The sequence below is a fragment of the Cyprinodon tularosa genome, unplaced genomic scaffold (assembly GCF_016077235.1).
Source record: "Cyprinodon tularosa strain WSP-4 unplaced genomic scaffold, ASM1607723v1 ctg671, whole genome shotgun sequence".
NCBI classification, from domain to species: Eukaryota; Metazoa; Chordata; class Actinopteri; order Cyprinodontiformes; family Cyprinodontidae; genus Cyprinodon; species Cyprinodon tularosa.
This window is the reverse complement of record NW_024039420.1, coordinates 135,914-159,570: the sequence shown is the minus strand read 5'-3', so window position 1 is coordinate 159,570 and position 23,657 is coordinate 135,914. Positions and strand designations below refer to the sequence as shown.

Below are 23,657 nucleotides of genomic sequence, written 5' to 3'. Positions count from 1 at the left end.
TTGCTAGAGTCAGCCAGAATTTTAATATAACTTCCTCTTTTCATCTGGGGTCTTTCATAGATTTTACACCAAAACCTTTTTGTCTCTCTGATGGCTGGATGTTTATAATGGTGTTTTATAACTGCATATAGCTATTTGAACATATAGAAAAGGATGGAACAAAGGTGCAAAGGCCGGAATTTCTTTAAATTTTCCCACAGTGATAATCAAATAATTGGAAGATTTTAAAGCCATGACGTCATTAACCAGGTTCCCCATATAATTTAAAGGTACAGTAATATAATTTTATGCAAACTAACAGAAAAGCGTATGAGGATAAATGAAGGTCATTCATCACCTGCTTCAAGATGAGGTCAAACATGAGGATGAAACAGCCAAGGTTCATGTCATCATCATCACAGTCGAGGTCCAAGGCACAATTGCCAGTGGCGTGACCCAGGTTTTTAAAGGGGCTGCAGTGCAGGGGGCTGCGGAAGGGGCTCCTGAAGGGGCTGGGGAAGGGGCTCAGGGTGTTGTGCTGCCCGCGTCGGCCCGGATCTGACACAACGCTCACCTGAAGCAACATGTGGCACCATCATTACAGATATGCATCCTACCTTAATGTTCCACGGTCTTTATTTTATTTTTTACATCTCTTTGATCATGAACCGCACAAATGTAGAATTTAGACAAAATCCCACATCACAGCCAATTTTAATTAAATCCCTTTAAGACGACTATTTTTAGATAGTGATGGTTACTATAGCAACCACAGCACGTCATTGTGAGTGCTTAAAATACAGATCTCAAGAACTAAAATAAATGTGGACATCTCAGTTTTCCAAAGTAGACAGAATGTAGGACAATATTTTTCTGAATGTTTCATGTCTGCTGAAACAAACTGAGGGAAAATAAATAAAAGGGAGATTTTTTTTTTCTATTTGAACCATTATTTAAATATCTGCGGCTTGCTTACCTGGCGAGCTCCAGTGTTGCCAGACAGGTCGGAGGCACGAGCCTTTCTCTGGTTGGCCAGTTCCTTCAGCGAGTTCACTCCGTCCGAGAACATCCCGATCAGCAGCTGGAGGGGAACAACGATGTCCAGCTCTGACAGCACCTTAGTGCAGACAAGACATAGAAACCACAAACCTCTAATGGACCAAAGAGAAAACTCTGTGGGTTTTTTTGTTCTTTTTAACAAAAGATGGGACTCCAGAAATATGTCTTTTGGTAAATTTTTTTGTCAACCTGAAGGGGATTATTATCAAAATATAAGGTTTTTAATTCACATGAAGTCTGTTGCACAGGTGCTCTGTCTCTGACCTGTTTTCTGAGAGGAAACGTAAGTAATCTCTCAGTAAAACTTGAGAAAGAAATCATGAAACTCTTTGACCTATAGCAGGCAGCAAGCTGTGAGTGCATATGAGATGAAAGCCCAAATCCCTGCTGCCTCTCTCAGTCTCAGTCTGTGACCCAGATCCATATTCAGCAGGGCCCCCGACCGGACTCTCATGCTCGGTTACAACCTGTTCAATTCACACGCGTTGTAGACGGAGCTGCAGGAGGAGAGCAGGGCACAGCGCTGTGCAAATTATCCGTCAGTTCGTGTTTACTTACGTGCAGCCATAAAAGGGCCTGCTCTTGCACAGACGCTGGGTAGCCGGAGAATCTGCAGCTGATGAAGCCAAACATCTCCTCCATGGAGAAAGGCAGGGGACACAGCTCAATATCAAACATCTTGCTGCAGGAAGTGGAGCACAGAGCAGAAGATCAGGTTCATGTTAATGCATCAACACAGAAATATCAGCAAATACAGGCTGTGATGTTCACTTCACCTCTGTTCTTCTATTTGCACTTTCTCCATCTTACTATCGAAATATATATTTTTTTAGTCTATCCTAACCAGTATTAGTTTCCCCAGTTACACTATTAGGCTCATGCTGATCTACAAGAATCTAGAGAATAAATGTCTTTTTCACAGAACCAGGGTGTTCACTTTGTAGCAAGAAGATCGTTGTTTCAAATCTAAGTCAGAGCTCTTTCTAAATTGGGTTTGCATGTTCTTTGTGTGTATATATGGGTTCTCTCTGGGTACTCCACCTACCTATCACCATCACACTTGTCTAGAAAATGACTGTTATGTCAATTAGTGCCTGTAAATTTCCCTATGGTATTTGTGCATGTTTGTTTGCCCTGTATATCTCTAGTTGTTCTGTGAAGGACTGATGATCAGACTAACTACTCCCAATGACAGGAAATTAGCTTTAGTTAACCTATAAGACAGAAAAGATAAAAAGAGTTAAAAAAAATTCTCCTGAAGACAAAACGACCTATGATCAAATAGATAACAAGTCCATGGAGCCCCTTTATTATTAGAGCTCATTTTCATAGAGTCAGTGTGGCTCCCCACCCTGAGCAACAAGATTCATATCAAATGTTTAGATGTTAATTTATCCCTCAGTTTTTATATCTACTGTAAGCTGATGAGAGAATAATGTTCAACAGCGAAATATAATGTGTGTGGGCTGTGTGTGAGTTCAGAAGTTGCATGTAGGAGCAGAACTGCCTATTTGTGCAAGATCCTTTGTATGTTTTGAATCTAGTATACACATAAAATTAATATGGATTATTATTTTCTTTTTCATTGCATCTTCTAGGTAAAATAATAAAAAAACATTCTTGATAGGCAAATACAAGTTTCACAACAAAATATGGCTTTTGATTTGGAATATTTGTTTAGGGTGTTACTATCTTTATATTTTTGGCCCATGTGGCAAATGATTGGAACACTCTTAAACTGATTTAAAACCAAATTTGTACCTGAGCACCTCCCTGAATTCTTTGAGCTGGCTGTCAGGCACCTCGGTACGGATGGCCTCAAGCCACTCAGGCATGAAACACTCCCACAGTGGTTGACTAATGACATTGTAGGGTATCAGACACAGAATCCGGTTGAGACCCTCCTTCAGCTGTGTCACCGTGCTACATGATTTATCCCAGTAACCTCCCACCTGTTGGAGAGGATACAGGGCTTTAGTGTTAAAATGCAAGGCGGTGATAAAAACCTGTATCATGTCTGTATAGCTAAACGTTAACCCTACCCTGGCAAACTCCACAGGTTTTGGCAGCAGACACATGACCATGACGTCGAAGCGGACTTCACACACCGTCTTTAACCACTTAGTTACAAACTGCGGCTTCAGCTTCTCCACCAGGCTTCCCACTTCATCGTCCATCATGTAGGCAGTGGAGTGGAACCACTGGAAGACCATGCTGACCAGCCGCGCCAGGCTCTCTGTTGGGGTGTTCTCATTGGGCGTACATAGGCTCACCTGCACCCAAAAGCAAAACCCGTCAAAGTGGGTAGAACGTTCCACAAATCCACTCTGATCAACCCCCCACCGCTACTGACACCCACCAGAAACCAGATGCCAAACTGACTAAGTAGACGCTGGTCGTGCTGGTCGTCCTCCTTGTTGTCAAAGTCTATGTTGTCCAGAGAGTGGTGGGAGGCAGACAGGCCCATCTGACGACGCCTGTTCAGCTCAAACTCTCGCTGTTCTGCATAGATTTCTGCCTCCTTCAGAAGGCTGAATGGATTTAATGAGAGGAAGGACACAGAAAGGAGATGAGGGGAGAGAAAACATCTGTGCAGGAAGGATATTAAGGCATACAGGTGCTGGTCATAAAATTAGAATATCATGAAAAAGTAGATTGATTTCAGTAATTCCATTTAAAAAGTGAAACTTGTATATTATATTCATACATTACATACAAACTCATATATTTCAGATGTTTATTTTGTTTAATTTTGATGATTACAAATGACAACAAATGAAAATCTCAAATTCATCATATCAGAAAATTAGAATATTGTGAAAAGGTTCAAAATTGATGGCCCCTGGTGCCACACTCTAATCAGCTAATTAACTCAAACCACCTGCAAAAGCCTTTAAATGGTCTTTCAGTCTAGTTCTATAGGCTACACAATCATGGGGAAGACTGCTGACTTGACAGTTGTCCAAAAGACGACCATCGACACCTTGCACAAGGAGGGCAAGACACAAAAGGTCATCGCTAAAGAGGCTGGCTGTTCACAGAGCTCAGTGTCCAAGCACATTAATAGAGAGGCGAAGGGAAGGAAAAGATGTGGTCGAAAAAAGTGTACAAGCAAGAGAGATAACCGCACCCTGGAGAGGATTGTGAAACAAAACCCCTTCAAAAATGTGGGGGAGATTCACAAAGAGTGGACTGCAGCTGGAGTGAGTGCTTCAAGAACCACCACACACAGACGTATGAAAGACATGGGTTTCTGCTGTCGCATTCCTTGTGTCAAGCCACTCTTGAACCACAGACAGCGTCAGAAGCGTCTTGCCTGGGCTAAAGAGAAACAGGACTGGACTGCTGGTGAGTGGTCCAAAGTCATGTTCTCTGATGAAAGTAAATTTTGCATTTCCTTTGGAAATCAAGGTCCCAGAGTCTGGAGGAAAAGAAGAGAGGCACTTCATCCACGTTGCTTGAAGTCCAGTGTAAAGTTTCCACAGTCAGTGATGGTTTGGGGTGCCATGTCATCTGCTGGTGTTGGTCCATTGTGTTTTCTGAGGTCCAGGGTCAACGCAGCCACATACCAGGAAGTTTTAGAGCACTTCATGCTTCCTGCAGCTGACCAACTTTTTGGAGATGCAGATTTCATTTTCCAACAGGACTTGGCACCTGCACACAGTGCCAAAGCTACCAGTACCTGGTTGAAGGACCATGGTATCCCTGTTCTTAATTGGCCAGCAAACTCTCCTGACCTTAACCCCATAGAAAATCTATGGGGTATTGTGAAGAAGAAGATGCAATACACCAGACCCAACAATTCAGAAGAGCTAAAAGCCACTATTAGAGCAACCTGGGCTATCATAACACCTGAGCAGTGCCACAGACTGATCGACTCCATGCCACGCCGCATTGCTGCAGTAATACAGGCCAAAGGAGGCCCAACTAAATACTGAGTGCTGTACATGCTCATACTTTTCATGTTCATACTTTTCAGTTGGCCAACATTTCTATAAATCCTTTGTTTTTATTGGTCTTCAGTAATATTCTAATTTTCTGATATGATGAATTTGAGATTTTCATTTGTTGTCATTTGTAATCATCAAAATTAAACAAAATAAACATCTGAAATATATGAGTTTGTATGTAACGTATGAATATAATATACAAGTTTCACTTTTTAAATGGAATTACTGAAATCAATCTACTTTTTCATGATATTCTAATTTTATGACCAGCACCTGTAATCATTTTTGCCTTGTATTCACGTCATAGAACCACAGAAAGATCTCAGTTGGTACCTAATGACAGCTTCCACCGTGCAGACCAGCTCCTCCGCTCCGCACTCCCGTGTGTTGATGGGAGGGGGCGAAGTCTGGTACAGATGGGTCTCCGCCGCAGCCCCCACCTCGCTGCTGTGGTGGTTGACATGGCAACGCTTGCAGTAGCGGACGGGCCTGTTGCCATGGCGCTCGCAGCAGCCGGCTGAGAAGCAGGTGACCACGGCCCTCCTGACATGAGAGCTGCAGTTCTGCAGGATGGCAAGCCGAGTAACGAGGAGGATGAGGTGAAGGCGGTTTATTTCTGATGTTAACAAACACTGAAAATCACCCCACACGTCAGAAGATAACCCTCTTATAATATGCTTGCTCTCTGTTTTGAAAGCAGCTTGTCACTCTGATATGAATTCTGAGCACATCTGAGATGAAAATGGCTTCATGTGGCCACACACTGCTTTCTAAAAATAAAAGAAGAGCAGCGGTAATCTGATCAGCCTCTAATCTTGTGCCATTAGAGAAATACACTGCTCCCTATCAAATTAACACATCTGTCATGTGTTCAACAGCAATTTCATTGGCCGTTCATCAACAAAGAATACAACAGCAAGCTCTATTTCAGGCCTGTGTTTATTTTTAGGTAGGTTCTGAGATGAAAAGTAGAGACCAGGTTAGTAATGACTGTGTGGGTATAAATCTAATTACTCAGGGTGAGTGGGACAAGGCCCACTGATTAGGAGAGAATATAGATTATAAACTGCTGAACCAACCAGGGTGGAGCCTGTCTGTTTCCACGGACAACACAGGCCTGATAGGAATACCTGAGACCAAAGTCTCCCTGGAAACCAGCAAGGAGCACTTAGCCTGTGGCCATTCATTCAGCAAAAGCAAATAAACATTTTACCCCTGTGGCAGCAGCTTTGTTTCAAATAAGGTAGCTTAGGCTGGGCTGGTTTCTCAGACTACATCTAACCGCAGAAAACAGCCTAGAGTCCAGAGTGAATATAATGAACCAAAAAATAAATCTATGCAAGAAAATGTCTTATGGTGGACATTTTACAGGGTTTCACAGGAATATATAGATTTAATTAGATGATTTATAAAGAGATATTTCATTAAATAATATTAAAAAAAGAGCATTACACAGCAAAAAATTAGAACTAAATAAGTATTTTTTTCTTAAAATAAGTGCATTTTTCTTCTTGAATTGAGGACTTAAGTGAGACACTTTGCTAATGGAACAAGACAATTTACATTTAAAATAAGAAAAAAACAATTGTATTTTCTTATTTCAAGTGCATATTATCTAATTATCTTATTTTAAGTGGAAAAAAATATCATTCCATTGGCAAATCATCTTATTTACCTGCTCAAATTAAGGGTTAATACACTTCATTTAAAATTTTCTTTACTTATTTCTAGATCGTTTTTGCAATGTAAGTATTGATAAAATTATTTTCATACAGTAAATTACACAATAATGGAAGGCCCATTTGCTTAGAAATCATAAATGATTCAAAAATGTACATAGAGGCAGCTTAACGTTTTAACGTGATGGTGCCTTCACTGTACTTCACAGCAGGTGATGATGTTCTCATTTTCCAAGCTTCACCTTTTTCTCCATTAACTGTCATTAGATCTAAATGTTAGTTTCATCAGACCATAGGACATCTCTCAAACAATAGGACCATTGCCCCCAAGTGCCCTTTCAAACTTTCATCTGGCTCTTCTGTTGCCTCTGCAGCAGAGGCTTCCTCCTCGCTGATTGGTCTTTCAGGACATGACTCATTTCAATGTGTTTACCCAACTTCAGCTAGTATCTTTACAGGCTCTTCTGCTTATGTTCTGTGGTTCAATCACACATTTAGCTTAGGAATAAATGTATTTTCTGGACACAGAAACCGTTTCCTATGGCTAAACATTCCCATGCTACTTGCATCTAATCATTTGAAAAGAATCATTTGACACTGAAAAATATTGTTAAAATGTATTCGTCATTGATCTGGCATTTAGCAAAAACAAATTATTGCTGATTCTAACAGACATAGAAGGGAAAGTTAAGTGTGGGTTAAAGTCAGACAGTGGGAGAAAGGAAAACATGAAGAATACTGTAGATGTTTTAAGGTTGTAAAGGTAACAGCTTACCTTTTTTTGACAAATGGCAGATATCTCTGCTGCAAGAAAAGGAAGAATGATGTAGAATGAAAAAAACAACCTTTTATTACTGGATTTTAAGATAAGCATGCATCACTTTTAAAACATTAAACAGAATAATGAATGCAGACATACTTTCTCTGTGCCTCTGTATTTACAATGATTAGACATAAAGCTGCCTTTCAATCTAACGCTGTATGCAGTATTTAACACTGCATGTTAGGAATTGCAAATGTTAAACAGATCGTCTTTAAATGTTAAACTAATCATTTGCACCTTTGGCATAATATATTCAAAATACAAATATCAAAACGAAATTCTGTAGATTATATTATTTAAAGATAACATCTTATAATACAGGATGAGCTTTTCAACACACTTAAACATGTAAATACATCATATCTGAACAAAACAAAGGCACTGTCATGGATCAGATGTATTAAAGAAGAATCAGAAATGTAAAATTAGGCCTCCAAAATTTGTATCATTTCTTATTTATATAAACATATTTGTTTGCAGTGCAATCTTATCAGAAATAGACATGCTTTCTCTAAAATGTTGTGAAGGAACACAATTAGGAAAGTTGTTTTGTTTTTGGTAAATTATACATTGATACACGTTACTTATATGGAAGGAATAATTAATTCAGCATTTGTTTATAAGACAATTTCTACAAAAATGTCCAAATTCAGTAGCAGTGTCAACATCAACATTGCACTGCTTATCATGCCATGACTATAAGTCAAACATTTTGGTAGATTACTTCCCAAGTAATCAGGTCTTCTTGCCATATTACTGATTTATTTTTATTCCTAACTTCTTCCAGAAAACACCACTTAGGAATTGTAAAAGAACAACAATCTATCCAGTCATTCACAAACATTTTGTTTGGTTTAGACTCCCAGCATTTTTGTTTTTTTGTCCTAAAGAAGTAGGACCAAGATGCTGGCATATTCAGTGGTTGGATGTATTATTTCCTTTATTCTAAATATCTCAATCTACCTGAAGATCTTTGAGATCTTAGATCCTCAGATAAAGATAAACCTGAATAGATGGCAAAAAAGCTTTTAAATGACCATTTTAGGTGTTACTGGAATAAAACAACCAGTCTGGCTGTGTGTAACGTAGTGATTGCTCCCAAACATAATGACCGGCTGTCCCACCTTAGTAGCAACAGCTACCATCAAGTGTTTATGCTAAGTGGGGAGGAGATTTTTTTATCCCTCCCGAGGAAATTAGCCCCCCTCTTCATTACAAAATAATTTCAACTAGCCACAAAAGGGCATCAAGAACAAAATGCTGACAAAAAAAAGCAGTTGGGGGAGTAAATGATATTTCATGATAAACAATAATAATTATTAAGATAAAGGAAACTTGGCATGAATTGAAACATGCAGAAAAACAAAGCAATATCGTAAAATAACATCTGGCAAAAGAACAGAAGGATCCAGAGGAAAACAATGGGATACAGAGAGCTTAAATACAGAAAGGAAGTGTTGGGAATTAATGTGTTAAACAGAGGATGATGAGGAGCAGTTGAAGCTGACTGCAGGGAGGGAGAATGAGCAAGGCCCCAGAAAACATAACCAAACTAAAAGAAAATCATGTAAATGCAAACACAGTAGAAAAACACATCACCCGAGGATTATGTTAATCAAATAGAAGTCTAAATCCCACTGTTTAAAACAGTTTTATAGAAGTTAGAGTATCAACTTAAGCTTTTTAGCCAAGTAAAAGTACAATTTTTTTTTTAAACTGCTTGTATAAAAGTAATAAAGAAAAAAGTTAAGGACAGATGCTTTAAACCTTATATTGGGTACTACCCTATTAAATTAACATTTTTTTACAATTCTGCAGGATAACTTCCTTATACTTACAATAATATATACAATTTTCTTAGTTTTAAAACTAATGGAAACAGTGTCAAATTTAACTGTGCATCATCTTGAAAAATCATTTATTTTGGTATGTGGCGAACAACAAGTTGGTGCAAGAGCGACTCCAACCACAAAGAAATTATAGTCCGGATGAAACAAATTATTTTAATGTTTTTTATTTCTTTTTAATACAACCAGGCCATGATGAAAATGAGATCAAATGAAACAAAACTAACCAGTCTTTTTTTTTTTTATGTAAGGAGTAGAAAGTAGAGATAATAGCAAAAAAAAAATACGTAAAGAGTACAAATGAAAAGTTATCTAAAAAATATTTACTCCAGTAAAGTATAAATAGCCAAACTTTCTACTTAAGTAAGGTAAAAAAGTATTTGTTCTTAGAACTCTGTGGGTGGATATAAAAGCTGATGTGTTTAAAGTCATGCCACATCATCTCCTTTACTAGGAAATTTGGAAAACCTTTATTTCTTTTTAAAACCTTGAGCTCTTCAGAGGTGGACATGACTTGGATGATTTTCCCGTTGCAGAACATTAGTGATTCTAGGTTTAAAGTCTCATGTTTATGATCGGACATTGAAGATTTCTGGTAGAGAGCAGAATTCATGATTCCACCATCAAGAGGATTGTTTTGCTGGCAAATATGAGATCTGCATTTGTATTTCTTTTTTTGGTCAGCGCAGTATTTTTCCTTGGAATAGTATGTTAGAGTGTTTTTGGTAGACTGCCCTCAACTGAGTAGCTTCACCACTATTTCAGTGTGGATCGCTGTTTTACGGCCCCTTCCAGACTTACACAGTAAATATCAAATTCTTTACATTGGGGAATAATATTATGATCTTTGGATCTTTTAACCTGCTTAAGTAATTTAATGGTTATATATTCATTGTCTCTTTGTCTGATGTTAATATTGTGTACAGAGAAAGGAGAAAAACCGAAATATGTAAACAACCAATCTTCTTAGAGCAGCTTAGACTTAAAAGCCCAAAGAAAAAATTAAAAAAAAATCTCATGTGAATTGAGACTCAGGAAAACTGGTGGAGATAGTGGTTTGTGTGGATTTATGTAGCGCTCTGCAGGCTCTGTTTCATGCTGAGGAAAACCTTTTTCAGTACGTTAAAAAGCCACCTTGTCAGCTGTATATGCTCACCTTGTGGCAGTAGGACATCAACAAGCCATTCAGGATGATCTCTGAAAAGGTCATAGAAATAACAAAACATTGCATGAGAGCATGGTAAAATGCTGCACTCAAAGGTTTGCACCATAAAACACAACAAATTCAGCTCCTGAATAGAGCAACACCACACATCCTGCAAAACGCTGCAAAGCCATGTAATCATGATTGTCCACATTCTAGATAAATGAGGAACAAGTGCATGCATGTTTTTTTTTATGATGATCTCATTAGTGGCACAGGGGAATTACATAACCATGGCTTGGCGCTTTGGCTGCGTTGGATACAGGAACAATGAGGCAGGCAACAGGAGATGTGAGTTTGTGTGAGTTTGTGTGAGATTGTGCATTTGTTTTGGAGAAAAGAGGTGAAACAGATGCATACCCTGCAATCCTCTGGCTGCACTCCTTGCATAAATAAAGAGGTGGTGGCTTGTCTCCCAGTGCTACAGAGAGAGTAGGATCTATGCACATCTGTAAAAGCAACATAACAGTTTTGACTGCATGAATTTATTTCAGCAAAAGATTGAGACATCCTCAATCACAAAACATACTAAATTATATAACTTACTTTGAAATAACCATTTCTATTCATACATTATGACCTCACATTTTTGCCTTAATGCTATTCTTTTTTTCTTTGCAGATTCTTTATTTTTCAAAATTCCCTGTTCCTACTTTTGTGTGCAACTAAAACCTATTGGAACCAGGGAATTCTCTTAGATAAGTGTTCATTCATTCTTTTCCTTCAGTATGCCTATATGATATATTTATGCTAAAATCTGACATATTGATGTTTTTGAGTGAGTACATTTTCATGATAACTTATATATATGTTTAAAGAAAGAGTTGAACAATATATCAAGTTAATGTCATCATCCCAGTATTAATCTATACCAATCTGATGATGTAAATAATTTATTGGATATAATATTTGGGCTCCTTGCATAATATTTAAAAAGATATTACATTTAAATTGTGATGTATACACATTTTATGTGCCAATAATATTGTAACCTCTATGACAGACCTTCAATGATCTCGATAACCAAGCATGAGTTATATTTGGAGTGAGTTCAGTGCTAAAGCTGTCAAAAATAGGCAGGACACATGCGATCAGTGACGTGCGGTGAGGTTCATAGCTGGTGAGGCACTGACGTCATCAGAATCAGATTTGCAAATAGATGCATAGATTGACAGCAGTTTACAGGTTATGTTTCACTTCTGCATCCTTACACATACGTACAAACTGTAGCTCACAAAACACACATTTCCTTAAAAAACAAAACAAAATAAATGTTATTACTGTCTTACCTTTACTTATAAATGAATATAAGTCCTCCTTATCTTCCTTCAGTTTTAAAAGTCTCTCTGTCTCAATGGAGATCACTGCCAGGGAAGAAAGCCTTCCTTGATCCGTCCTGTTCCTGCCTTATGTTTTCAGTCTCTTGAGCACCCCCTGCCATGAGGCAAGAGAACTGCCTGCCTCACCTCGAACTTGTTCTCTGCCGTTTATAATCGCTCATTACACGAAACACGTTACACAAACACAGTTGGTGACAAAAAGCTCTGTACATTATATACATAAGCCAAATTATTAGAAATAAGTTCACATATTACATTTGTTTAAACCATTTTATTGACGCCGTACAGCAACATGCTCTCTCCGCTTTGCAGCCAGCGCAGAGCCAGGGGTTGCGCAATCCAAGGTGAGGCAGAGCTCGCTGCTGCCTCACCGGCATCGCTTCCAAGCATTTGAATGGGAAAATAAGAAAATTCAGCGATTTTGAACAAATAAAAATCGAAATTGGTGAAGCTAAATGAAAAATGAATATTTTTTAGTACAAACCACCGGATGAATATAACAATTTAAATTACTTTATGATTATATATTTTCTTTCTTTCCATGATGGCTGGTGAGGCACTGCCTCACCTGCCTCCCCTGACCGCACGTCACTGCATGCGATGAACAGAAAGTAGTAAAAGAGCCAGAAAAATGTAAATTAATCATATTCAGGGTTTGCAGTATTCAACAAACACTGTGAAACATCATGTTTTCTTCTAATATTGTGCAGTCTGATTTGAATACCTGATAAGTTATCATTATTTCATATAAAAATAATAAAGCTATAAAGATCCAATAAAAAAATATCCCCTTAAACAAATGTGAAAACAACTCCTGATATGCTACAGTTTCCCCTCATACAGACCATTCATGCAGTGTTTTATAGTGTCCTTTTAAATAAAACACCATGACACCTTTATCTGCTCTCTTAAACTCAGTAACAACGGCTGTGTGCATATGTTGTGCCTGGATCTGTGCTAAATGCTCCTGGCCTTGATGTTCAGATGGTGCACTATAATTTACTGTGCTCACTTGATGCCACCCTGTCCTCAAGGGCTGCACGGGGTCACCGCTTCCAATTAAAACCCCCCTCCCTCCAAGCTGCCTTCCTGCTCCCGGTAATTGAAATCCAGCCCCCATCTCTGCTCTCCAGTTCAAACTCTATTTGTCAGTTCTGAGCACAGTTGAGTAAAGGCAGGGGGAGATGATAAAGTGGATAAGATGCAAGCTGAGTGGAGCAAATCAGCTGATACCTCTGACTCACCTCTCATGTATTTACTGAGTGGCTAAAAGGGAAGCTGAAAATACACCTAATATACACCGGTTATGGTGGACTTCTGATCTTTACTTACCTTGACAGCAGGTTTATTGATGGCATTGTGGCACTCGATGTGTTGACAGTGGATAGGATTCCAGGCTGTGCAAATAAAACGATTCAAGGAAGGAAAATATTGCTTGGTAATTATAATACTCACTTCTAAAGCAGCAAATATGGGATCCAGGGAATCTAACCTGTGTACTGCAGCCCTCTGTATTCACTGATGGCTCCAGGTGGCTTCAGGTTGGGCCAGTAGTGAAACAGCATTTGCACAGCTGGAGGTTTTACTTGGGAGGGACCGTAAGATATAACATAAAGCAGGTCCTGAAACATAAAGAGCCTTAAAATGTAGAGAAGTATGTTCAATATTTTAGGAAAATATAAAAAAATTGTTTTTTAAAACCAATGGAAACATGAGGGAAATATGTAGGGGAAATGTGATTTTTTTTTTTAATGATCAACAAACATTTTTTTATCCTTTAAAAGCTGCATCTCTATTTAACATTAATGACATGAAGCCTCCGACTATAACAGATCTTTGTGTGTTTTAAAATCATTTTTCTTCATCCAAGTAGGTGAGATTGATTATTCATTGATTCTACTTCTGGTTTATTCTGGCCATGTCGAGCTCTAACTTTTTTTTCTTGTCTCTTTAGATTCTATTTGGTGTTTTTTGCAATTGCAAAAACATCCCTGTTCCCGATGGAACTACTGAGTTTGTGATGCTGTTTTACCAAAGAGGAATTTCAATGCAAAGATTTACAGATTTTTTTTTTCAAGAATAACACAAATGTGTTTATTCACTCTTCCGATGAGAATGAATCTGAAAACAAATGTAATTGACAAGTGACTTGCACCTTAAATTAAAAAAAATAATAATAATTAGTTGTGGAATACTCCAAATGTTTTAGGCAAAAAATTTTGCTCCTGCTACGTGATATATATTTCTCAAAATGATAAAGATCCTCTTTACAGTGAGGGTTGATTCAGTTGGGAAAGGGTGGTGCTATATTTACCTTCCACACTTCCTGTTTGTGCTTCATTAGGCACTCCAACAGCTGACAGTGATAGACTGGAAAAGGTAGAGGCTGGATTTAGTAAACGGTAATAGCAACACTTTATTCAACAGTTGTGTTTTTATAGCAGCCAGCATGATGTTCACCTGGGTTTGAGGTGTACTGCATTGCAATCATGAGCATAGAAGAGGCCGATAAATTGACGTAAGCAGGCACTCCACCCTCCCTACGAGTTGAACCCACTGCACACAAGCAAACAGAGTGAAGAAAAATAGTCTTAATAAATTAACATTAGACAAAATAGGTTAAGTAAAATATAATGCTCGCTTAAAATGGATAGTAAAGGGAAAATGTCCCCCTTGTTTAATCATGATATAATTGTACTGAAGAAAAGGTTTGTATAAAAAAGCTAAAAAAAAACAGTATATCTCAGGGGAAAGGTACTCAAAACAAGTTAAACTTCATGCAGCCATAAAATTTCCCCTAATATTTAAAAAAATAATAATAAAAAGAATAATTTGTAAAAATATATAAATACTCTCTGCATTTAACCCATCCCATTGGGGAGCAGTGGGCTGCCATTGTGTGGTGCCTGGGGAGCAGTCTGTGGTTAAGGGTCTTGCTTAGGGACTCAGAACCTCTGGATCCCCAGGGCAATGCTGTAACCACTAGGCCGCCACTCCCCATTTAATATGCCAGATATAACCTGACAGCATGGGGTTGGCAAAAATATCTTATCAGGAAACACAACAAATTCTAAACCAAAGAAACTCAAGAGGTTTAAAGACAAAATTGCTGGAATGGGTTAAAAGACCCATTTCTAAGGCTATGCCTGCATTGCAACAGATAAAGTTGCCCTGCAGAGGGTCATAAACACCATAGAAATCACTAAATGCCCTCTGCCCTCCCTGGAGGAAAATGCAAGTTCCTGATGCATCAGAAAAAAGTCACAAACATCCGCAAAGACTGCTCCCACCCATTCTTTAACGGAATGCCCAAAATTACTTAATTAGCTCAGCAATTTACATAGGTAGTCACAAAAAAAAAAAACTGAAAAAAAACATATAAAATAGCGTCTTTGTAGCGTCTTGGTTACATTTTATAGTTACTGATTCAAGACTGAGAAAGAGGCTGGGTAAAAATTCCATCCTATAAGAAAGATCCGTAAAAACAAACAATAAAAATTATGATGAAGTGGGTTTTTTTCACACTGAGCAAGAGGCACAACTTCTCCTATTTCTGAGAGGAAGACACTGACTAAACCAACATTCATGATGTTTAAGTTTGGGATGAAGCCAGCATTCAAACCAAAGACTCTCTTGCTGCCAATCAGCAGTGTTACCAGCTGTTTTGCTCTGTAATACAAAAACTAGCACAGCATTTCAGAAGAAATAAAAACATTAAAACATGTGGTATTAGTGTGATGGTCTGAGGTTACATTGCTGCTTCAGGACCAGGGTGACTTGCTTAGGGAACCAGGACGTTGCCACTAGGGCTGAAACAATTAATCGGATTAATCGATTATTGAAATAATCGTCAATAAATTTAGCAATTGATTAGTTGTTAAACGAGTATAGAGAGAGTAAAAGATGCCTTTAGCTGACAGAGCAAACCTCTTAGAGCAGTAATTATACCCTGATTGTAAAAAATATATTGCATTTAAAATAAAAACCTTTTTCTTCTGTCAATATACTCTATCCTCACCTGGTTTAATTTAATAAAAAGTCTTCTATAAGGAACCTTTTGATATCCGATTATTAATTGAATACTCGAAAAAATTATCGACAGATTAATTGATTTACAAAATAATCATTAGTTGCAGCCCTAGTCGCCACATCTAAAAAGAGTTTGGAGCTAAACTCAAAGCTGGTTGACATTCTGTGACGATGCTCCAAAACCTTTTAATTTGGCTGAATTAAAACAGTTTAGGGATATTGCTTCTATGCTTATGGGCTGAGATTAATTTGATAGCTTATATCATTTAATTCAGTGAATCATCAATGGAAAAACGCTTTTGTATTTTCTCGGTTTATATTTGATATCAAAATGAGTTTGATCGTCTAAATCCTTTAAGTGAGATAAAATGTAAGGAGTCATTGAATCATTGAAGATTTGCTCATGAAAATGTAAACAGATCAGATGTAGACAAACAAAAGAAACACGTGTTGTTCAGCCTCTCTGCTTTAGCTTTCCCATTTTAAACAATATTTGAATCATTTTCTAAATTTTCCCTCATCAGGACATACTCACATATTGCCATGGGGAGGAAAGAGGTGCTCAGGTACTCTATGATGTCTTTATGGAGGAAGGGAGGGAATGTGGCTAATGTTGAGATCATTGTGTAGGGCAAAGTGCTGAGAATATCATCACTGAGGAAGGGCTGGAGGCAGGTTGTTGTGTAAAATATTGACTGCCCCAGATCTGATGAGAAAAAGAGAAGGGAAACACAAAGACAAAAAAGACAGAGAGAGATACACAAACACGCCTTCAATCAGCTGTACATACAGCATCCTCATACTGTATGCAGCCACAGGGTAACAGGAATGGCAGATCTTTAATATTACAGCAGCAGAAAAACAAAAAACAAAAAAACAACCGGATTTAGAGGTCAGTTAGCGGTCTGAAAAAAAAAACACTCTGTGATACAAATCAGAGAAATCTAATCAAGTAGATGGATTTTCATGCTTTAGAATTAGGTTTTTGTTATTTTAATAAAGATACTATGATGCAGGTGTAGTGCAGTGCAGAGCAGAGTGATTATATTGGAATCATTCTCAGATGTGTTTTTAATATATCTAAAACATCACATTAGCCTGTCTATGCACAACATTATATCTAGAATATATCTAACTCTTTGGCATAACAAAAACATGCAGTCAGGTATGATAAACAGTAGAGAAGGCTTAATTATGTCTGGGTTATCCAATGGCTTATGAAAGTTGACTGGATCCAGCGTGCTCCCAAGCACCCCATGCATCCCTCAAGATCCTCAGCAGGACTTCTCTCCTCCCGTTACAAAAAGAGGCCAAAAAAGCAGCAGTGGCTTCATGCAGGCCAGGCGACTCGAGGATGATGATGACAAACAGTGGTGCACTGGGCCTTGACTCACCATGCTGACCGTGCTGCAGCAGGGGCACCAGGTCAAGCAGGGTCACGAGGGTCACATAGAGGCCCTGATAGTCCAGAGAGGGGTACTCTGAGAGCTGAGCGTCCCGACTCTGCTGCCCCTGCCCCCCGCGGTCTGACGGGGCTTCGCGCAGAACGCTGTAAAGGAGGGAGCGAGTAACTGTAGGGTTGATGGAACTGACTTGTGGTCTTAGAGATGGGGTGAGTGGGAATGGCACAGGAAAAAGACACATGGTCATGGGCACGGCCAAATTGGAAGCTTCCTGGTTCTCCTTCCTGCCTGTGCGGGACAGAATGCTGCTCCGGGGGCGGGAGGGGAGGGGAGTAGGGTAGGAGAGGGGAACAAGGGAAAAAAAGAGACAACAAAGACACAAAAAAACAGCACATTACATTGAAATGGCACTACAGAGACAGCGTAAATAGAAAAAAACAAACCCAGATAAACCCCACATAGGATGCAGTGTCTCACTATTGGACCGTGTCACCAAAGGCATGGGTAATTTTTCCCCTGCTTCATCAGTTCAGAGTGACTTTAATTCAATTCATCTCATTTTGACTTGCTTTGCAATCATAAAAAAAAAATAAATAAATAAAAAAATAAACATGAGCACAAACTGCAAATGATCACTGCATCTCATGCGTATCTGGTGACAAGGAGCAAAAATATAAAAAATGGCATGTTTTCAGTGGCAACCCCATACTTCTCCAAAAAGGGACAGTGCAATGGACTGTCCCTCAATGGCTGCCGTTTTTCCAATCAAAAAAGAAGTCTGCAGCTGCCATGCAAGACACGGCCAATTGGACGTGGTGTGCATAATTTCAAATAAAATTTCCTTGTCTTTGGTGGGGCTGTCAAGGATGGGAGTGACACCAGATTGGTTCGGGAAAATACAGAGGTGACACTTTTGAAACATGCTTGAGCCAATAATAAACATGTGTGTGAGGTTAGATCAAGTGCTCCTAGGTCACAGCACATGTTTATTGCACCAGAGAAATAATGTCCGTATGCATACGTTATGATACTGTACCAGTATCATCAAGAGAAATAATGAGATCCAACAGGCATATGGATTCAGGTTTCTAAAATAAATGTAACAACTAATCTACAGTAGAGAATTAATGACAAAGGAATAGGTTGTATCAGAGGGGGAGATGACTGTTTGTGAGCTAATGCAGGATGGACAATTGTGTTTGCTGTCCCCTGGGGAAGGTGGTGGACAAATTGGACTTTGGGAGAAGGAGAACAAAAGCAAAAACTAGTTGGGTTGAGTGTGGAGTGTCTCGGGTGGAGGAGGGAGGACAGGGGGGAGGGCCAGAGAGCATTGCTCTTTTTTTTTTTTTAAAGCTATCCTATCAGATAAATGATTAGGATTCATGACAAAGAGCCCAGATTCTTAAAAAAAAAATCTTAATTTGTCTTAAAGGTCACTCAAAAAGTAGACTTACAGCATAGAGTTCCGAGGCAAGTGAGAAAGGGGATTTCATTAACGTCTGTTATAATATAAGCATTTTTTTTTTACATTTACTAGCAGAACATACAGTACAGCATTGGACTGATCCCCTCAAAGTTATACTCTGGAAGAGCTCGGTCTGCGTCGGCTTTGTTTACGAGGCTCAAAGTGGGCGAACGCGCGACCAGAGACTGCAGCTCAGAGTATGACTTTTTCACTGCTCGTTTCATCAGAAGAGAAGACATCATTAATTTGAACAATGAACACAGACGTTAACAGTCACATTCATTCACACACGCACGCAGTGGACAGATACACAGAGAGAAAACACATATGAGCTCCCACACCCACACACACACACAGACACAACACAGAGATTTACAAACATATAGGACACCAAACACATGTAGAATGCACGGATACAGAAACGTGACGTACATATACTGTCAAACCCTGCATTGCTCTCTATGTGTGCTCTAAGGAATGTGAATCTAAGCTGAAAGGTTTCTGTCAGCTACAGTACCTCTGGTTTCCAAGTGTTGGAGGTAATGCAATAAAAAGCAACAATCTAATTTGTCTCATCTTTTGGGAAACAAATGCACAAAATCCTTTTCTGCGGCCAAACAACACTACAATTAAACCGAGCATGAAAATCTTAACTTTCATTTTTTACAAATGCTTTCTTTAACTCTAAATGCTCCCTGCACACATATTTCTCTTTTTTCTCTGGTTTTCTCCACGCTCGGCTGCAGAAGGCACAAGTGTATAGAGAATCCCAGAGTCCCAGCACAGCAACTCAGCTCCCTTAATGCTGGGTAGAGGGAGTTGCTCTGCATAGCTGAGGCTAAGAGGCTGCTCTTCAGGAAGACATCAAAGCTGCGCTAAGGCTTCCTGATTGTTTTCTCACTCTGCTGTCACTGTGCCTTAGTGACAAAAACCACAAGGATTCCAACAGTTGCAGACGCTGTCGGTCTGTGCAACAGCATGCAGGCTGCAGATTCTGTCGCTGCTGCTGCAGGACAGCCTCTCAGCAAAGCAGAAAGTATCTAGGATACCCTCCAGCAGATTAAATAATCCTATTGGGGTTGAGAAAAAAAGTGGAGAATTGAGGCCAGCTGCCAATCTCTAACAGAGTCCTCCATAAGCTGATAATAGTGATTAAAGCGGAGCATGAAAGTTCACCCTTCAGCACCGTTTTTTTTTAAAAGCTAATAAGAAAGGACAGAGCAGCTATATCCAGTTGAAATAGCAGACAACCAAAAAAAAAAAAAAAACTCATTCCAGTAAATGAGATAAGATAAAAAGGGAAATAACACATTATAAAAAGAATGTGTCTAAAATGGCTGCCTGCTGGAGAGGCAAATAACATGCTGTTCCTTCTTCAGGCTTTCACAGCACCCAGGAGAGAGAGCTGACCCTGAGGCTGCCCAGTCTGAGGAGTAAAGCCTCACCTCTCCAGCCCCGCTGGGAGGCATGAGGAGGGGAAACCCTCAGGTCAGCTGAGCCGTGAATCAAAAACCATCACAGCATCATCTCCATACTCTACCTACTAATAAAACACTATTTTCCAATAATAAATACACTTTGCCCCCTTCTCTAACTACGCTTCCTGTCCTGATTTATATGGTGTCACTGTCATCCCTTTCAGCAGTGAGTCAAAGTATTCTAATGTGTTGAACTTCAGGTGGGCATGAAGGAAGCTCTGTACTTACTATGCACTCAGAGTACTTACCTGAGGAGGGTTTGGGAAAAGTATTTCAGTGTGTTTGCAATGTCTGTTCCGGAGGGCACAGGGTAAATATTGTGTTGCACACGGTTGTGATACTCTTGCAAGTATCGTATCTTAGAGGCAACTAGACAAAATAAAGAGCAGAGTAAGAAATCACCATTTTATCTCAGTGAAAACACACAGAACTACACATGAATGACAATAAATGCAAAGTTCCTGCTGCTCTCTGGCGTCCAACACGGATGTTTTAATTACAGCTTTAAACAGTTCTCTGTTCCCATGGCTGTCCGGCCCGCACTAGGTGACCTTTAATGTGCTGCAGCGAGGTCAACGCAAGCCCCAGAGGAGGCCCCAAACTACTGCGTACGGAGACATGCTCAGGAACAAAAGGCTGCTGGTTCAAGTCCCAAGACTAGCTGGGAAAATCTGGCCTGTGTGAACGTGAGAAGGAGCTCGTCTGTTCTTTTAACTCTGACACGATGGGACGTTTCAGCACCAAACCCAGCTGGCTGCTTGTGTCCTTCTGCTCCCTGTGGTGTCCATGGGACTTTGTTGTTTTTGAAAAATAAACAGAGTTGGAGCAGAGACGTGCTGACCTGCTTAATGCGGTTTCAGTAGTGACTCTTCCTCTCTGACCTGTTACCCTGAACATAAAGACTATGGGTCTAAATAACAAATTAAATATAATTGAAAGCTAAAATTGAAATGAACTGTATATAAAAACACATATAACCTATTAATTACGGTACTTCTGTCTGACCTTAAACCCTGCATTATGTTGGGATTTTTTTTTAATTCTGAGATTTACATGTTTGCTCCTAGTTCATTTCACCATTTTTAAGCAATCTCACTTAAGTAAAACATCTTAGGTATCCTTTAAATAATTTCTTGCACTAATATGTTTAAAGTTTTAGAGATTCCTCCCAGTAGAACTAGTATAACTAGGTTAGATTTATCAGCATTTTCTTACACACCTTTTAAGACTGCACGATTATAATTATGGGCCAGCGAATGAGACTCCAAAAAACTTAGCTTATTGTCCTTAAGTACCTTGTAACTAGACTCATGCAATGACTATTGTCATTGTTCATCTGGAAGGCCCATTTGGACTTAAACTTCCCTGTCCTGTTTTTAGGATTTTATTACTTCATGCTCTTTTTTCAAGATAGTAAATATTTTGCAAATTGCTTCCATTTCTTCTGCAGAAAAACATCCATTCTACATAATGCTTCCCCCAATGTACATTATGCATTATGTATTTTATATTTGCAATACCCCTAAATTGTTACAGGAAACTTTGTCCCGTGCATTTAGCTTTCCAACAGACAGACTGGCTCCAAAGAAGCATCCTGAAGTTTTGATTGTTTGAGTTCCAAAACTGCTGATTTTTCTGCCCTTTCAGGACACCAAAAACCTCAGCCAGTTTTAATTCACAGTTAGCATGACATCATTATCAGTCTTGCATGTTCCTCCTCTTTTTTTTCAAATGTAACAATGATTATTATGTCAAAAGACTTCAGTGTGAGGTCAGTCAGACCACAGGACATGTCCCCTGAAAGGTCTCTGAGGTATTTGTCGCTGAGTGTGCATCTGAAAACTGTAATCTGGCTTCTCATGATGCATCTAGAGCAACAGCTTCTACTGATAGGCCTTTTTTAGCCATGCTAACACCTGACCTGCTTCAGTTTGTGTAATGACACTCTCCTTCCAGTTCAGGAGCACAGCTTTACAGGCTTTCTTTATTATTATTATTATTATTACATACTTCACTTCTAAACACATTTATCTGTGGTCCACAGAGGGAGGGGCACCCTAGTGGTTAGGCCATTGTGCTTGGAATCCAGAGGTTCTGAATTCAAGCCCCACTTCCACAGACTGCCACTCTGGGTCCCTGAGCAAAGACCTTTAATCCCACACTGCTCCCCGGATGCTGCACAATGGCAGCCCACTGCTCCCCAAGGGGATGGGTTACATGCAGAGAGTTCATTTCATTGGAGTTATCTTTCTACAGTTATGTGATAGCCTGACATCCCTATGTTGCTTATATTTGAATCTGTTTGAACGAATGAAAATGGCGCTTATGCTCATCTGAAAATTGTGAAATAAGCTCAGGTTTAACCTGCCTTATAGAGGTCCAAATCTCTGGCTTTGATGTTTTTTTATTCCATTATGTCACAAAAGGAGTTTGTATGTTTATGATATGCATTCATTTAACTCACATGTTGAGAACTGTCCTATAAGAAGATATTTCTTATTAACTTTGGTGTATATAGACATCTCCCTAATAAATAAAACATAAACACCTTAAAGAAACATGATTTTGTGGTATCTATCAGAAAGTTTAAAAAAATAGCAATCAATTTTCTATTTAAAAAAAAGCAATAATTCACTATTAGGCAGTATGTTTACAGGGTTTTTTAATATGTTTTATTAATATCTGGGCTTGATTAAGAAAAAGATTGATCTTAAAGCATTTTAGAGAAAATCTTTGTTGAATTTAAGTCAAAAAAAGCTGTGGATTGTTTCAATATCCATATAATTTCCCCTGACAGTCAAACAATCAGAACAACACACAACTTTAAAAGGCACAATTTCTTGACAACAGGCTTCCTTCCTGTCTTTAAGGCTGCAGAGTGGAGCTGCAACCTGTTAAAAATGAAGGAAAATCTCTGCAACGGATTTCCATACTGTGGGACCAAACCACGAGAAGGATCAATATTATTAATACCATCTGATCATTTCAGAACGGAGCCTTTCATCTCGACCTTGAGACCATCCTCCCACCATCCAGCCACATCAATCATTCACACGGTGCTTCAGGATGAAACAGCACGACCCGCTTCATCATCACAGACCGTCCTCCGCAGCGAGAGGACGTGTTGCGACCTGCTCCATCACCAAGGACAGCTCCCACATTCGCTTTCTTGGTTCAAATAAAATAAATAAAAACACATTTCCACAGAACAGGGGCGGGGAAAACACGCACTGGTACTTACACTGTTCTGCCTTCGTGGACATTTCGCAGACACTTCGGGAGACATAAACCCGGACTGTCAGATGTTTCAGTGTTTAATCTTCCTCCCGGCGATGTGCTTCCCTCAGACGTGGAAAAGTGAATGCGTGCGCCCTCGCAGCAGCCAGGCTCGGTCTGATTGG

The 23,657-nt window shown here is 39.2% G+C and overlaps 1 protein-coding gene across 16 annotated transcripts in view; it reads right to left on the bottom strand.

Annotated features, from left to right (window-relative positions):
* LOC119771430 (protein unc-79 homolog) overlaps positions 1-23,657 on the bottom strand; it is a 62,496-nt gene extending 38,839 nt beyond the window's left edge. For 6 of the 16 annotated variants that reach the window (XM_038267367.1, XM_038267384.1, XM_038267375.1 and 3 more), the window contains exons 1-18: positions 23,498-23,656; positions 20,505-20,625; positions 17,305-17,618; positions 16,446-16,616; positions 14,342-14,437; positions 14,196-14,251; positions 13,374-13,503; positions 13,214-13,278; positions 10,902-10,990; positions 10,494-10,534; positions 7,443-7,471; positions 5,322-5,551; positions 3,398-3,569; positions 3,081-3,311; positions 2,800-2,990; positions 1,597-1,720; positions 956-1,096; positions 338-553 (exon numbers count right to left, since the gene is read on the bottom strand). In XM_038267367.1, coding sequence (XP_038123295.1) covers positions 338-553; positions 956-1,096; positions 1,597-1,720; positions 2,800-2,990; positions 3,081-3,311; positions 3,398-3,569; positions 5,322-5,551; positions 7,443-7,471; positions 10,494-10,534; positions 10,902-10,990; positions 13,214-13,278; positions 13,374-13,503; positions 14,196-14,251; positions 14,342-14,437; positions 16,446-16,616; positions 17,305-17,618; positions 20,505-20,625; positions 23,498-23,519 — 2,439 coding nt within the window. In that variant the 5' untranslated portion in view covers positions 23,520-23,656. Of the gene's footprint in view, positions 1-337; positions 554-955; positions 1,097-1,596; positions 1,721-2,799; positions 2,991-3,080; positions 3,312-3,397; positions 3,570-5,321; positions 5,554-7,442; positions 7,472-10,493; positions 10,535-10,901; positions 10,991-13,213; positions 13,279-13,373; positions 13,504-14,195; positions 14,252-14,341; positions 14,438-16,445; positions 16,617-17,304; positions 17,619-20,504; positions 20,626-23,497 lie in introns of those variants that run through there. The other 10 variants (XM_038267369.1, XM_038267373.1, XM_038267374.1 and 7 more) reach the window with 6 other exon arrangements.